Here is a 13,132-nt window from a genome sequence, read left to right on the forward strand (position 1 = left end):
TGGAAACATCTTGGAAAAATGAGACAAACATTTCTTCTAGGACCGGAACACGTCTGGGAAAATACGTGTGTGGTTGTTGTTTTTTCCCCTTCAGGGTCTGGAAAAATCTTGGAATTTTTATAAAACAGTTGACCAGTACCATTCAAAAAAGAGCTTAATGCATTAACAAACAAACGTTTGAAAAAAAAAAAGTGATTAGAATTGAACATATTTATCCCAGGATACTGGCCAGTCGCTATCATAGTCAGTGAGGTAGCAGACAAATGGTTGATTCAGTCTAGCTGTGTGGAAAACTTTCAGTATAGTCTGGGGAAAAAAGTGTGGAAATTTGTACGGTCATATCTGTGGGGGAAATGGTTGTATAACTGTGACTGAAATCATTTGACGCTTTCTTGTTGGTTCTTTTTGCAGTCATGACACTGTTTATTTCACAGATTTTTTTTTGTTTTCATTCAGTATTGCATCTTCTTAATTCTGACAGAATTGATTGATGCCAGTTTGTGTTGAAATTCCACTCTCCCCCCCCACCTCCACCTTTCCCTTTTCATGTTCAAGGTTATGCTTGTTCATTGTGAGTTCAGCTTTTGAATTGGATTATTGTTGTTATATGTTTAGCGTTTTCTTTGTACAGGAAAACTTTGGGCAGTCTTCCACAATTGTTCAGTCTTTGGAATGCTATTGATTAATTCTAACATTTACATGTGCCCAGGAATGTATCTGTTTTGTCGAGTGATTAAAAGCAGTTGTTTTGGGTGAATGGGTTCTATATTTTCCTGAGTGCTGCTTTGAATAAACTGTGGAAGTGTCATCCCTCCTTCTTTCTCCATCCCCATCTTCCACCCCCACCCTCACCCTTCTCGAAATCATTTCACTCACCTCACCTATCATCCCACCTCCCCCCCCTCTCCCCAGTACACAGCCACACACAGGCAAAGTGCCAGCAACCCTCTGGGAGCTATCAGTGACAGGTTGCCTTGAGGCAACCCACCACATGAGTCCCTGCAGTGTTGGGGAATTATTCGGTGGTGTGCTGAGAGTTAAGACAAGAACGTTACTGGCTCTGGTTATTCCTGTCTTGTGTGCGTGTGTGTGTGTGTGTGTGTGCAGAATGTGTCTCTGAGTATGTGTGTGTGTATGTGGGAGTGTATGCCTGTATTCATAAACTTTCTAATCTTTTGTGTGAGAGATAGAGTGTGAGTGGGTGCCCTATGTGTGAGAAATGCATAAGATTTTTTTTTCTCAAGGCCTGACTAAGCACGTTGGGTTACGCTGCTGGTCAGGCATCTGTTTGGCAGATGTGGTGTAGCGTATATGGATTTGACCGAACGCAGTGACGCCTCCTTGAGCTACTGATACTTATATTCACTCACTTCTTTTTTTTTTTTTAACCTTTTATGTGTGTGTGTGTGTTCGTATGTGAAAGTTTGTGAGTGTCACTGTCGATGTATGTGTTCATTTACTTTTATGTCTTTTTACCTTTTATCAGTGTATCTGTTTGTTAGTGTGTGTGTGTCTGTGTCTGTGTGTGTGTTCAAGTACACATGGTTATATTTTCAAGAACTGATTTCATATCACATGGCTATAGTCTCACACCTTGCCCTGCTTTTCTTTTTCTTTTTTCTCTCTTTTAAATTGTGTACATGCCTGTGTGTGTCATTATCAAGTTTGAGAGAGTGAACATAATTTTTTTTAATGTAAAATTTATTTTAAGCATGCCGAATGTATTACATAAAGAAACTGAACATGAAATCTTCTGTGTGAAAGTTTGTGTGTGTAAAGTTGATATATTTTACCTTAGAAGTATGAGTGTGTGTTTCCTTATGTGCTCAGCCTATGACGCACAATGTCAAAACTCATCGAATATGAAAACAGGTTTCACCCCATCGCCAAGGCAGTTTATACCAGTTGCCATTCATTTGTCGGATGCCCACTTTAATGTTATAAACAGAATAAACAATATAAACACATTCTGTGTATTCCTGTTTGTTTTGAGTTGTGTTTTTTCTCTCTCTCTTTTTTTTCTTTTTTTTTTTTTTTTCTTTTTTTTTTGTGGCTGAAAGAAGGCATGGGGGAAGAGAGCTCAGAACTTAAAACTCAAAACTATTTTTAATTCAAGGATTAAGATTTTGGGCATGGCCCATTCTTCCAGCCTGTCCTTGCTAATCTACATCAGTTACAACAGCACATATATATTTAATGAAAAAGAAAGAATTAAAAAGAGAGAGAAAAAAACGTCCTGCAGAAAGAATATGATTATGAACAGACACGCGCACGCACGCACACACACACAGACTGACAGAAAGATGAGGGGGAGAGAGAGAGAAAGACGAAGGGGAAGAGAAATGTGTCATCAGTATCGACAACCAGATGACTAAAGCCACATTGTTGTTATCATCAAAGCTACCTACAGCAGTACTTAAATAACTACTACCATCACTAATATCACTTATACAACAGCTATTGTCACCATCATGTGGGAATGAAATGAATAAATTCATGCATCCACACAAAAGAGAGAGAGGGAGAGCTGGGAGGGTGGTTGATGGAGAGAAAGAGAGAGAGAGGAAACATGGAGTTTCAGTTTCAAGGAGGCTGCTTCTTCTTCATTCGTGAGCTGCAACTCCCATATACTCGAGTGAGCTTTTGCATGTATGACTGTTTTTACCTGCCATGTAGACAGCCATACTCCGTTTTCAGGGATGAGGAGGCTTCAAAGTCTGCAGACTGATCCATACACACTAAAGCACATCTGTTTAAAAAATAAAAAAAAAAAAAGAAAGAAAAGAAAAACAAGAGAAGAAAAAAAAGATTTATTACAAAAAAAATAGGAAAGATGCCTAACCTTCACATAAGCCCAGTGCTCTGGTTCGATCTTGAAAGCCCGTCATTGACATTTTAAAACATGAAACTGAAACTGAAATGAAATAAAGAAAATAAACAAATAATTAAATACAGTAAAGCATTTTTTTTTAGATAAAAGAAAGATAATAGAAGGCAAATGACAGAAGCAAAATAAAATTAAAGATGTCCACACCTACACACACACCCATGCTTACTAACACAAGCGTGCACAAACCACACACACACACACACACACACACACATGGAGAGAGAAAAGAGAGAGAAACCGACGAAATGATTTTGTATATTGTATTTCTTTTTATCACAACAGATTTCTCTGTGTGAAATTCGGGCTGCTCTCCCCAGAGACAGCGCGTCGCTACACTACAGTGCCACCCTTTTTTTCTTCTTTTTTTTCATGTGTGCAGTTTTATTTGTTTTTCCTATCGAAGTGAATTTTTCTACAGAATTTTGCCAGGGACGACTGTTTTGTTGCTGTGGGTTCTTTTATGTGCTGCTAAGTGAATAATGCTCACAGGACCTCAGTTTATCATCTCATCTGAATGACTGGCGTCCAGACCACCACTCAAGGTCTAGTGGAGGGGGAGAAAATATTGGCAGCTGAGCCGATTCAAACCACCCCGCACAGATTCTCTCACTTCCTAGGCGGACACATTACCTCTAGGCCATCACTCCACAGAAATGAAAGAAAATACATGGAGAGAGAGGGGGGAAAGGGGGGGGGGAGATTCATAGGGAAAGAGAAAACATAAAAAATAAAAAAAATTCCTCCAGTTTTAGAGTTATGCATGCATTTGAATAACTGGTGCGAAAGCGCTTTGATTTGTCTCTGCACAAGATTCAGTGCTATATAAATATAATAATTATTTATTATTATTATCATTATAAATAATGGAAAGAAAAATAATACAGAAAAAAAAGAGAATTTAGGGGGCAGTAGTTAGAAATAAAGGATATATGGAAAGGAAAATGAATGAGAAAAAGAGAGGAAACCAACAGAAAGAGAAGACATAGAAAGCACTGACGATCTCACAGAGAAAGAGAAGACTAGGAGGAAACTGATGGAAAGAAAAAAGGAAGGGGAGAGAGGAAATAAGAGAGTAAGAGATGACAAAATGAAAAGGAGGGTTGAGGTGAAAGAAAAAAAGATTGAAACAAAAGTGATACACATGGTTATCTCCCTTATGCCACATCTCGAGTGGTAGTTGGTGGGAGAGTCTGTGTGTGAATGTGTGTGTGTGTGTGTGTGTGTGAGGGAGAGAAAGAGATAGAGTAAGAACAGATTTTGAAACTGTGTGTGTGAACTGGGAATTTAGAAAGACTGACCTGCATTTCTTGAATTAATAATAACATTTTCTTTTCCGTTCTTAGTTCGTAAGAGTTTTTAATTCTGGCTCTATTGATTTTTACGAAGAAAAAATATACATATTGTTAATGTCGTCATCAATAAATCTCAACAATGATTACATCACTGAAATGTAAGTAAAACAATGATCTTAAAGAGGTGATCCAAAAATTATTTAAGATCATAGTTCTCTTCTCCGAAGCAGACGACTGTTCAAGGGGCATAATCCGAAACTAAATAAGTACCTTTCATATGGGTTGTGGGCAGAATTGTTCTGATGAAATTTTGTTCTTTAAAGGAATTCTACATGTTGTAAAAAGCTTTAAAAGTCTGTGTTAAAATGTCTGTGAACTACCTGGAAGACGAGGAAGGTTTTTACTTTTTTCTGAATATACACTGTGCAAGAAACGGAAGATTTAATCAATGGACATTTCTGTTGGAACCATTGCAATATTCACGTGCTTTTTATGTGAACTGTAACTTGTGTTGAGGTAAGTATCGCTGTGTTGTTTTGTTAAAATAATGTCTGAAGAATTTAAGATATCTAGTTTTATGCATATCGAATACACACACACACTTATATAAACAGTATGTGTGTACATATGTATATATAATAATATAGGCGTATGTACAGACACATCTCACACATGCATGCCACTCATTAACACCAACACCCATGGATACACACACACACACTGTTGTATACACACAAACACACACACACTCACTCAAACACAAACATATCACATACTCTCACACCACACACACACATGCCCGTGCACTTGTTCACATGCAGGCAGAATAAGTCAGCTTGCATTCACACACATGTGTGTATGCAAACACACACACACAGGCACACTGTTCTTTTTTTTTTTTTTTTTTTTTAATTCTTTCCAAACAATAGAACTTCATGTGGAATGTAAAAGTAAAAATACATTGGTACACATACATGACATTTTTCATTTGTTTCAAGTACAATAATTCAAGCAAAGGAATGTAAAAGCGAAAAAAAGAAAACAAAAAAGAAGCAACCTTTCATTTGTGTGTACTGAGACTGAAACATGAAAGGCCTGAAACGATGTTGTAGGAGTGTGCTGTAGAAATCATTCATTATCATCATTACCGTCATTATTATCAAATAATGGACTCCATGGGCCTCTACCACAATAAGAAAACACCATAAATCAAAAATCACTACAGCTTCTGCTGCTTCCGATTATGCACATAATGATTTTTTTTTTTTTTTTTTTTAATTATCATAAAAAACAGAACAGAAATATACAATATATACATCACATGTGTGTGTTTAAATGGTAGTAGCAGCTGCAAATCATTTCAACATTCGTTATCACTTAAAACAAGAACTTTCAATGAAGATTTTCACTGTATCCCTTACTGTTCGTTTAGTCTCTCTTGTGTTTCAGAAAGAGATTTTTTATGTTTTAATATCAAATACAGACCATAATTTTGATAATTTTGGATACCCATGTATTTTTGGATACCCATGTATTTTACTTTTTTACTTTCTTAAAATGAGACTTTTACTTGAGCATTTAGAAAAAAAAAACTATGAGTGAATCTTTCAACACTGTTTCAGTGTTAGTGAGTATTTTGTATCGCTTTGTGCATGCTTTATATTTGTAAAGAAAAAATGTTTAAGTTACACAAGAAATTTAAGTATACAGTCATTTGTTCATTCTTCTATGTCCTTTTAAAACTGTTCCATAGAGATTTTCAGTGTTCAGTTTTCAGCTGTCATCGCCAACCTCAGACAAAGAGAGAGAGAGAGAGAGAGAGAGAGAGAGAGTGAGGTTGTGGGTTATAAGAGGGGTTGGGGGGGAAGAGAGAGTTTGTTTGAAGAGAGAGAGAGAGAGATTGAAGAGAGAGAAAGAGAAAAAAAGAGAGAGATGAAGTATGGCATTACAATACATACATGTACAAAATATACAAACTTATATGTCAAAATTTCATGTTATAAGTATTGGGGAAATATTGTATGACAGCCACTGCTCATATTTACAGGCTAATGCCTGTAGTTTACAACAGTATTCCGCTGAAGAAAAAAAATATCAGTCCCATGGGAAAATATTAATGTAGAGAAAACCATAACAGCACAGTATGTGTTTCTTTTCATATTGTATACAATGACAACAGTTCCTTTGGGAAAATATCAAATGCAGGGAGGAAAACCTTACAGCATGAAATAAACAAAAGAATTCAAATACGCTGACAGCTATCAACAGTGGCACAGATGTGTGTGCGCTAAACCCATCAAACTGAATGTGATCCTTTGCAAAATTTCACATTCCTGAGAATTAAGAAGAGACAAATGTAACCTCCCAAAAAAGGCTTATGAAATAAAATGAAAAATTAAATAGTACGTAAAATTTTGAAAAGGGATCAAGTGGATGTCTTGCAAATGACTAATATAACACATACTATTGTAAAAATGCATCAGTAATCATAACACACAGTTGTCTCAAACAACTAGCAAAGCGAAAACACTAACAAGTGATGATAAATAAAATGCAGAAAAAGACTCAACTGGATGACTTGAAAATGACCAATTTTATTTTTAACAAATACAATTGTTAAAATACGTCAGTAATGATGATAAACGGTTATCACTCGCAAAGTGAGAATACTAACAAGTGGTGATACTGAGGTTAATGAGTGCATAGCCTTCCACAGCTGTAGGGGCATAGGAAGACAAGACCCAAACCCTCTCTCCTTCCCCGTTTTTACCTTCTCCTGGGGTGGAGTGAGAAAAATCAGAGTACAGTCCCTTTCTCAAGGACACAACACCAAACTGAAATGGAGCCTTGAACTATATTTGAAAATTTGTCCATATCTATATATAAAAAAAATTATTTAAAAAAAAACAAAAAAAAAGACTATTATAAGTTCTTTTTTCTCCGAGAGTGGGGGTTCATGTCAGGGAGCAAAATGCACAATTTTTGTGTGCTCCCTTCTGATTGGTCGGACGGAAGAGTTGGAAGCACATGTTGTACAGAATTCTATCTATCTATTTATATATTCATATAGATAGAGTTGTGAATGGGGATGTGTGTGTAGTGGGGTATATGTATGTGTGGGTGTCTGAGTATAATTATGTCATATCTTTTGTCATCACTTTGACAGTGTGGTGTACAATCATGAATGGCCAGAGGCGTGATGCTTCCTCAAACTACACAGCCCACATTTCCCCATTATATGTACACACAAGTTTTGCTGACATGTGCACACCAATGATTTTACATCAGCGTTTACACACCATTTTACATCAGCATATATACAAAAGCACATCATTTTTCACTGACATTTCCACACCATTTTACTGTGACATATATATACCGACACTCTTTCACACTGACATATACACTGACACTATATTACATGGACATGCACGCACCATTGACACGTATACATCATGTCACACTGACATGTACACACCATTGACACGTACACATCAATGACATGTACACACCACTGACATGTTCACGTCATGTCACACTGACATGTACACACCACTGACATGTTCACATCATGTCACACTGACATGTACACACCACTGAGATGTTCATGTCATATCACTGACATGTACACACCATTGACATGTACCATCATGTCACACTGATATGTACACACCACTGACATGTACATGACATGTCACACTGAGATTTACACACCACTGACATGTACATGTCACGTCACACTGACATGTACATACCACTGACATGTACACACCATGTCACATTGACATGTGCGCACAATGTCACACTGACAGGAACACATCAACATCACGCCATGTTCTTTCCCATGCCATCAGCTCCAAGGGTGGGCTCCACGACCTGACGATGGTACGGGGGTCGGGTCTTGTGACGGTAAATGCTCACAACGATCTTGATCAGCAAGGCCAATGACCCCAGACCCAACAGCGCGGCAGTGAAGATAGAGTTGGTCGCCCCCGATTCCCAGTTCTTGGAAATGCTTCCGATGAGACCAACGACGACGACTATGTATGGAGTGAATGTGTATCGCGAGTAGCGGTCCAGCAGAAGGAGGTCTGTGGACACGAAAACCAAGATCTCCACCGTCAGGACTCCAAGAGCGATCGTGCACGCCGTCGTCATGGCGACGTCGCTTCCATCGGTGTAGGTGATGACGATGGCGAGGTTGATGAGTGAGGCAATGGACGTCCAAGCAGCGTAGATGCCCAAACCGTTGTGGACGAACCCCCGAACCAACCAGATGTCCACCTGCCGCCCTGCCCCCAACAACTCCACGTAAAACTTCTCCAGGCTCTTGTAACTCACCACCATGCCGGCGACGAGGAAAATCGCGATGAACAGCAATGCCACAAAGGACGCTTCAATTTCATCTCTGTCGAAGAGGAACAGCCAGGCGATGTTGCAGCAGTTGGCCAGAATGTACGTGACGAACAGGGCAGGGGGGAGAACTGGGGGGGAGATGTAGTTGGGGCCCTGCGGGGTTTTGCGGAAGATGTTCACCACGGAGTAAAGAACCCACAGTGCCTGCCAAGCGTAGATGAAGCCCCAGATGGAAAAGGTCCACCCTGCTGGTGTGATCTCCACAGAGTATTTGTCTGACTGGTTTCCCACTGTGGACTTAAAAATGCCGTCTGCAACAGAACACAGTGGGTCGTTGTTCTTTTTTTTTCTTTTTCTTTTTTATCCCCCCAATTCGATAACACATAGAAATGAAACATAAATATATACATGGGAAAGGGAAGGGATGCAAAATGGATGAAACACAAAAATGAAAAACAACAAACAAACCAAGAACCAAACAAACAAAACAAAATGACATTGCAACATACAAACATAGTATTCTGATGGAAAAAGCTAAAATGAATAAAGAATTCATTTGAAATAATCATCAATAAGAGAAAAGCATCCATTACACCAAAAATGTGCCATTTGTATATATTTCAATGTGTGTACTTCCATAAACACTGTTTAATTCAAGTTATATTCTTGCACATGTCAAATAATGATTTTTTATCTGCACAGTCAAACAACAAACCAATTTGATGATGATGATGACAGTCATGATGACAATGCTAATGAGAAGGACAGCCACAAAAGAAATGATGATGATGAAAGCAACAATCAAACAAACTTACTGTCAAGACCAGCAGCGCTGATTCCGTTGAGAGCGAAGAGGGCGATGAGAAGGATGACGTTGAAGATGATGAGAGCCAGGAATCCACATTTGTGGGTCGTCATCGGCTTCTTCTGCTCCGCTGTGAAAATAGGTCATGGTTATAAATAGATCAGAGGTACATTATGAGTAAGTTTGAGGTACACTATAGGCTGGTCAACGGTACATCATGAATGGTTGACAGGTACATCATAAATAGGTAGATGACACATCATAAACACGGTCAGTGATACATCAAAAATCGGTGAGAGATTATCATACTTCAGAGAGAAGTCAGAGATTCATAACAGGTTAAAAAAAATATATATATCATAGTTCCCTTGTGGACTGCCAATGCTGAGACTGTGACGGATGAACCCATGTGTGGCTGAGTATGGGAGACTGGGAATGAGTAGCATTCGTGGGAGTAATACCAGTTAAACTGTGCAGTTGATCAGACAGGAAAAAACATTAACTCTCTCCATACGAACGGCGAAAGAGACGACGTTAACAGCGTTTCACCCCAATTACCATCATCAAAATATTGCAAGAGGAAGGCTCTTATACTGAAGAGGTGAATGTTGACAAAGAATACCACAATTCTTATGACAGAAGCTAAAGGTTGGGTCATTCAGACACCCACTGGACATCCGAGGGGTCTGTGTAGAGGAGAAGAGAGAACTGGCCGTACCGAGTGAGTTAAAAGGTCAGAGATATTTTCTGGATAGGTCAGATGAGCGAAATACAGGCCAGAGATATTTATATAAATACAGGACTGAGAAAGAATATCACAGAATTTTGTTTGATGGATATCATTTTATCATGTCAACACTTTTTGTACTATACATTTCTCAAACTGAAGACTCTCTGTGTGAATATGAGAAAGAGTATGTATGTCTTTGTGTGTGCATGCATGTGTGTGTGTGTGTGTGTGTGTGTATGTGTGTGTGTGTGTGTGTGTGAACATGTTCTGTCTGTCTGCGTGTGCCTGTGTGTGTGTGTTAATGTGTGTGTGTGTGTGTGTGTGTGTGTGTGTGTGTGTGTGTGTGTGTGTGTCTGTCTTTCTGCCTGTATCAATAAACAGTGCTGAATTACACACACACACACACACACACACACACACACACACACACACACACACACACACACACACAGGCACACACGCTAGGGTGGGCAGAGAAAGAATGTTTCAGTCGCAGTGATCACGTCTGACTGCGACCATCAGAAAGGCAGAGGAGGCAACTGCTGAACTGACAATCTGAGCTAGAATTTGATTAAAGTGGAGAGTGTCTTGTCCAGGGGAGTTTAGGACAGTTGGTGCTTGGATAGTCCCTAAATGCAAACTAGCCCCCAAGGCTGCAGCACCAAAAACCAGCACAATCATGCCTCATAGTCTGAGATCAAGTCATTGTCCATCACGAAAGACTGAGCTGTAAATTGATTCCCATTGCGGGGGAGAAACCACTGATCATACAGCTCTCACTTTGCTTTTGGCCATGCTTTTGGCCAAAACTGTAAGCTTATGTCAATCTTTTACATAAACCGAGCACTGTGTGTGTTCTAAGCCCAACTGAACACAAAAGGCCAAAGCTGAGCCCTTGTGTAAAGACGCACGCCCTTCTGTCAACATATACGCCTTTGCGATACAGAGAAGAAAGAGCACTCTCAGAGGTACCTTATACAAGTTTCATACCATTAGACGCCATTATGTCAACATGCACACCCTTCTGCAAACCAGAACGACCACACTTGGAGAAACCCTGAACTTGTTTCATACCATTAACCCCTTTCCTGCTGAACATTGGTGAAATAAAGTTATGTCAGAGCATGGCATGGCTTTAAAATGCAAGAACTACTTTCCGAGTAACTTTCAAAGGTTGTTATTTGTTTTTTTGCGAGGTAATGTCCTGTTTTGGCATCCTAAATTAATGCACCTGTTGCATGCTTACATTTTCATGGTTTGCGGGACAACAGCAGCAGTGTGCAATCCCACAGTTGCCGCAAACTGTTCAGCTTAAGTGTGATAGTGACCCGGCAACATATCCTGACCTCAAGACATCATTCTGATGGATCTACTTGTAAACTGAAAGTAGTGAAGGGGTTAACTCAACCCCTCACCCCATACCCCCCCCCCCCCCCCAAAAGCCCTCCAATGCGAGTCATAATGAACAGCTTGACCGTCACGTGTATGAGCACAATGTCTCGTGAAACTCTTGTCAGAAAGCAGTGTGCTATTTATAGCGGCAGGTCCTCTTCAGTGACTGGTCGACACGGGGAAGTAAAGAATCATTCAACGTATCTCAGTGGGAAGAAAGGGGTGGGGGGGAGGAGGTGGGGGGGGGGTGAAGAAGAGTGATGCATTAGTGTGGTGAGGGGGGGCCGGGAGGACGGGACAGAGAGGAGGCCGGATAGGTGGGTGGGTAAAAGGAGTGGGTAGAGGGAGGGAAGGGGCCATACTGAAAAGGTGAAAAATGAGAGGACATAATTAATGAGAGAGAGAGAGAGAGGTGGGTGAGAGAGGGGGTTACAGTCGTGGGAGTTGTCACAGTGGGGTGGTGGTGGTGGTAGGGAGTGCTCTCTCTCTCTCTCTCTTCTTCTTCTTCTTCTTCTCCAACCCTCCCCCCCCTATCTCTCTCTGTTCCCACACCTACCCCCTCCCCCCCCCCCCCCTCCCCTCTCTCTCTCTTAGTCGTGCACATGCACACCAGCTCACTCATTATTGACGCCCCGCGACTCGGAGAGGAGACCGAAGGAGAGACAGAGACACAGAGAGAGAGACGGGGGGGGGGGGGAGGGAGACAGAGACACAGAGAGAGAGAGATCGATAGCGCTACAGAGAAAGAGCGCTATAGAGGGTGAGAGAGAGAGTGAGGGGGGGGGGGGGGGGTCTGAAGAGGGAAATGGAGTAAGCATGCATATTGCGGTTTTCATACCAAGCCCTCGGGGCAAACAGAAAATGAAATCAGCCAATATATATATATATATATATATCAGTTCACAGAATTAACAATGAGTTGTCAACGCCCGGAGAGAAAGAAAGGAGAGAGAAAAAGCATCGGAGAGATACTGATATCCAGAAAAACATATCCGATCACACACACACACACACACACTGGCACACGCACACACACGGACTTACCAGGCGTCAACTGATGCTGTGATGAGAAAGTGTTGTAGGATCCACCTTTTTCAGCCATCGTTTTCGCTCCCCAAAATCACACAAATCCAACAACTGGTCAGCTGTCTTTTAAAACGTGTCAATGTGATCTACTTAATTGACTCTCACGAAATAAAATTGATTCAGTAATTTACGAAGTTGGTCAGTTAATACTAGGTCCGAATAGGTAGCTTTAACAAGAAAATAGCTTGCCTTAACACTCAGTCAGTTCACCTGCCTCTGCTCTACGCTTAGATTATTCTGCCAGCTTTAGGTAGCCCCCTCTCTTTTTATTAGCTCGGACGCGGTCTGCAAACAATAACCGATTTTATGTAAGTCTTTATAGTACACGCGTACTCGCATGTGTGTACACGTGACTTTCCGGAACCCGAGCATTGCCGAATGACCACTCGTGGCTGTCTTGACCTCGATCATGATCATACATTTCAAGTCCGGATGCGACGCAGCCGGGCTGGCAATGGAGTGCGTGGTTGGAAAATGATGACGTCAAAGTAGTTTTCCTGTCATGGGATGGAACGTGAAGAGCTGAGTCATTAATCAGTGTTACATACGCGTACCAACTTGACGTCGTGGTTCATGTCAGT

General features: G+C 40.5%; 1 protein-coding gene across 1 annotated transcript; it reads right to left on the minus strand.

Moving 5' to 3' along the window:
- Positions 1–5,085: 5,085 nt before the first annotated feature.
- On the minus strand, positions 5,086–13,068 carry LOC143276672 (uncharacterized). Its single transcript, XM_076581299.1, has 3 exons — positions 12,510–13,068; positions 9,354–9,473; positions 5,086–8,849 (listed from the first exon to the last, which is right to left on the minus strand). The coding sequence occupies exons 1-3, from the start codon at positions 12,565–12,567 to the stop codon at positions 8,008–8,010; spliced, it is 1,020 nt and encodes a 339-aa protein (XP_076437414.1). The 5' UTR covers positions 12,568–13,068; the 3' UTR covers positions 5,086–8,007.
- Positions 13,069–13,132: the final 64 nt, after the last annotated feature.

The sequence above is a fragment of the Babylonia areolata genome, chromosome 32, assembly GCF_041734735.1.
Source record: "Babylonia areolata isolate BAREFJ2019XMU chromosome 32, ASM4173473v1, whole genome shotgun sequence".
NCBI classification, from domain to species: Eukaryota; Metazoa; Mollusca; class Gastropoda; order Neogastropoda; family Buccinidae; genus Babylonia; species Babylonia areolata.

Coding starts and splice junctions, on each gene's coding strand:
- LOC143276672 (XM_076581299.1), bottom strand. CDS start 12,567: ATGGCTGAAAAAGGTGGATCCTACAACACTTTCTCATCACAGCATCAG. Junction 9,474..12,509: donor ACAGCATCAGTTGACGCCTG/GTAAGTCCGTGT, acceptor CTATTTTCACAG/CGGAGCAGAAGAAGCCGATG. Junction 8,850..9,353: donor CAGCGCTGCTGGTCTTGACA/GTAAGTTTGTTT, acceptor GTTCTGTTGCAG/ACGGCATTTTTAAGTCCACA.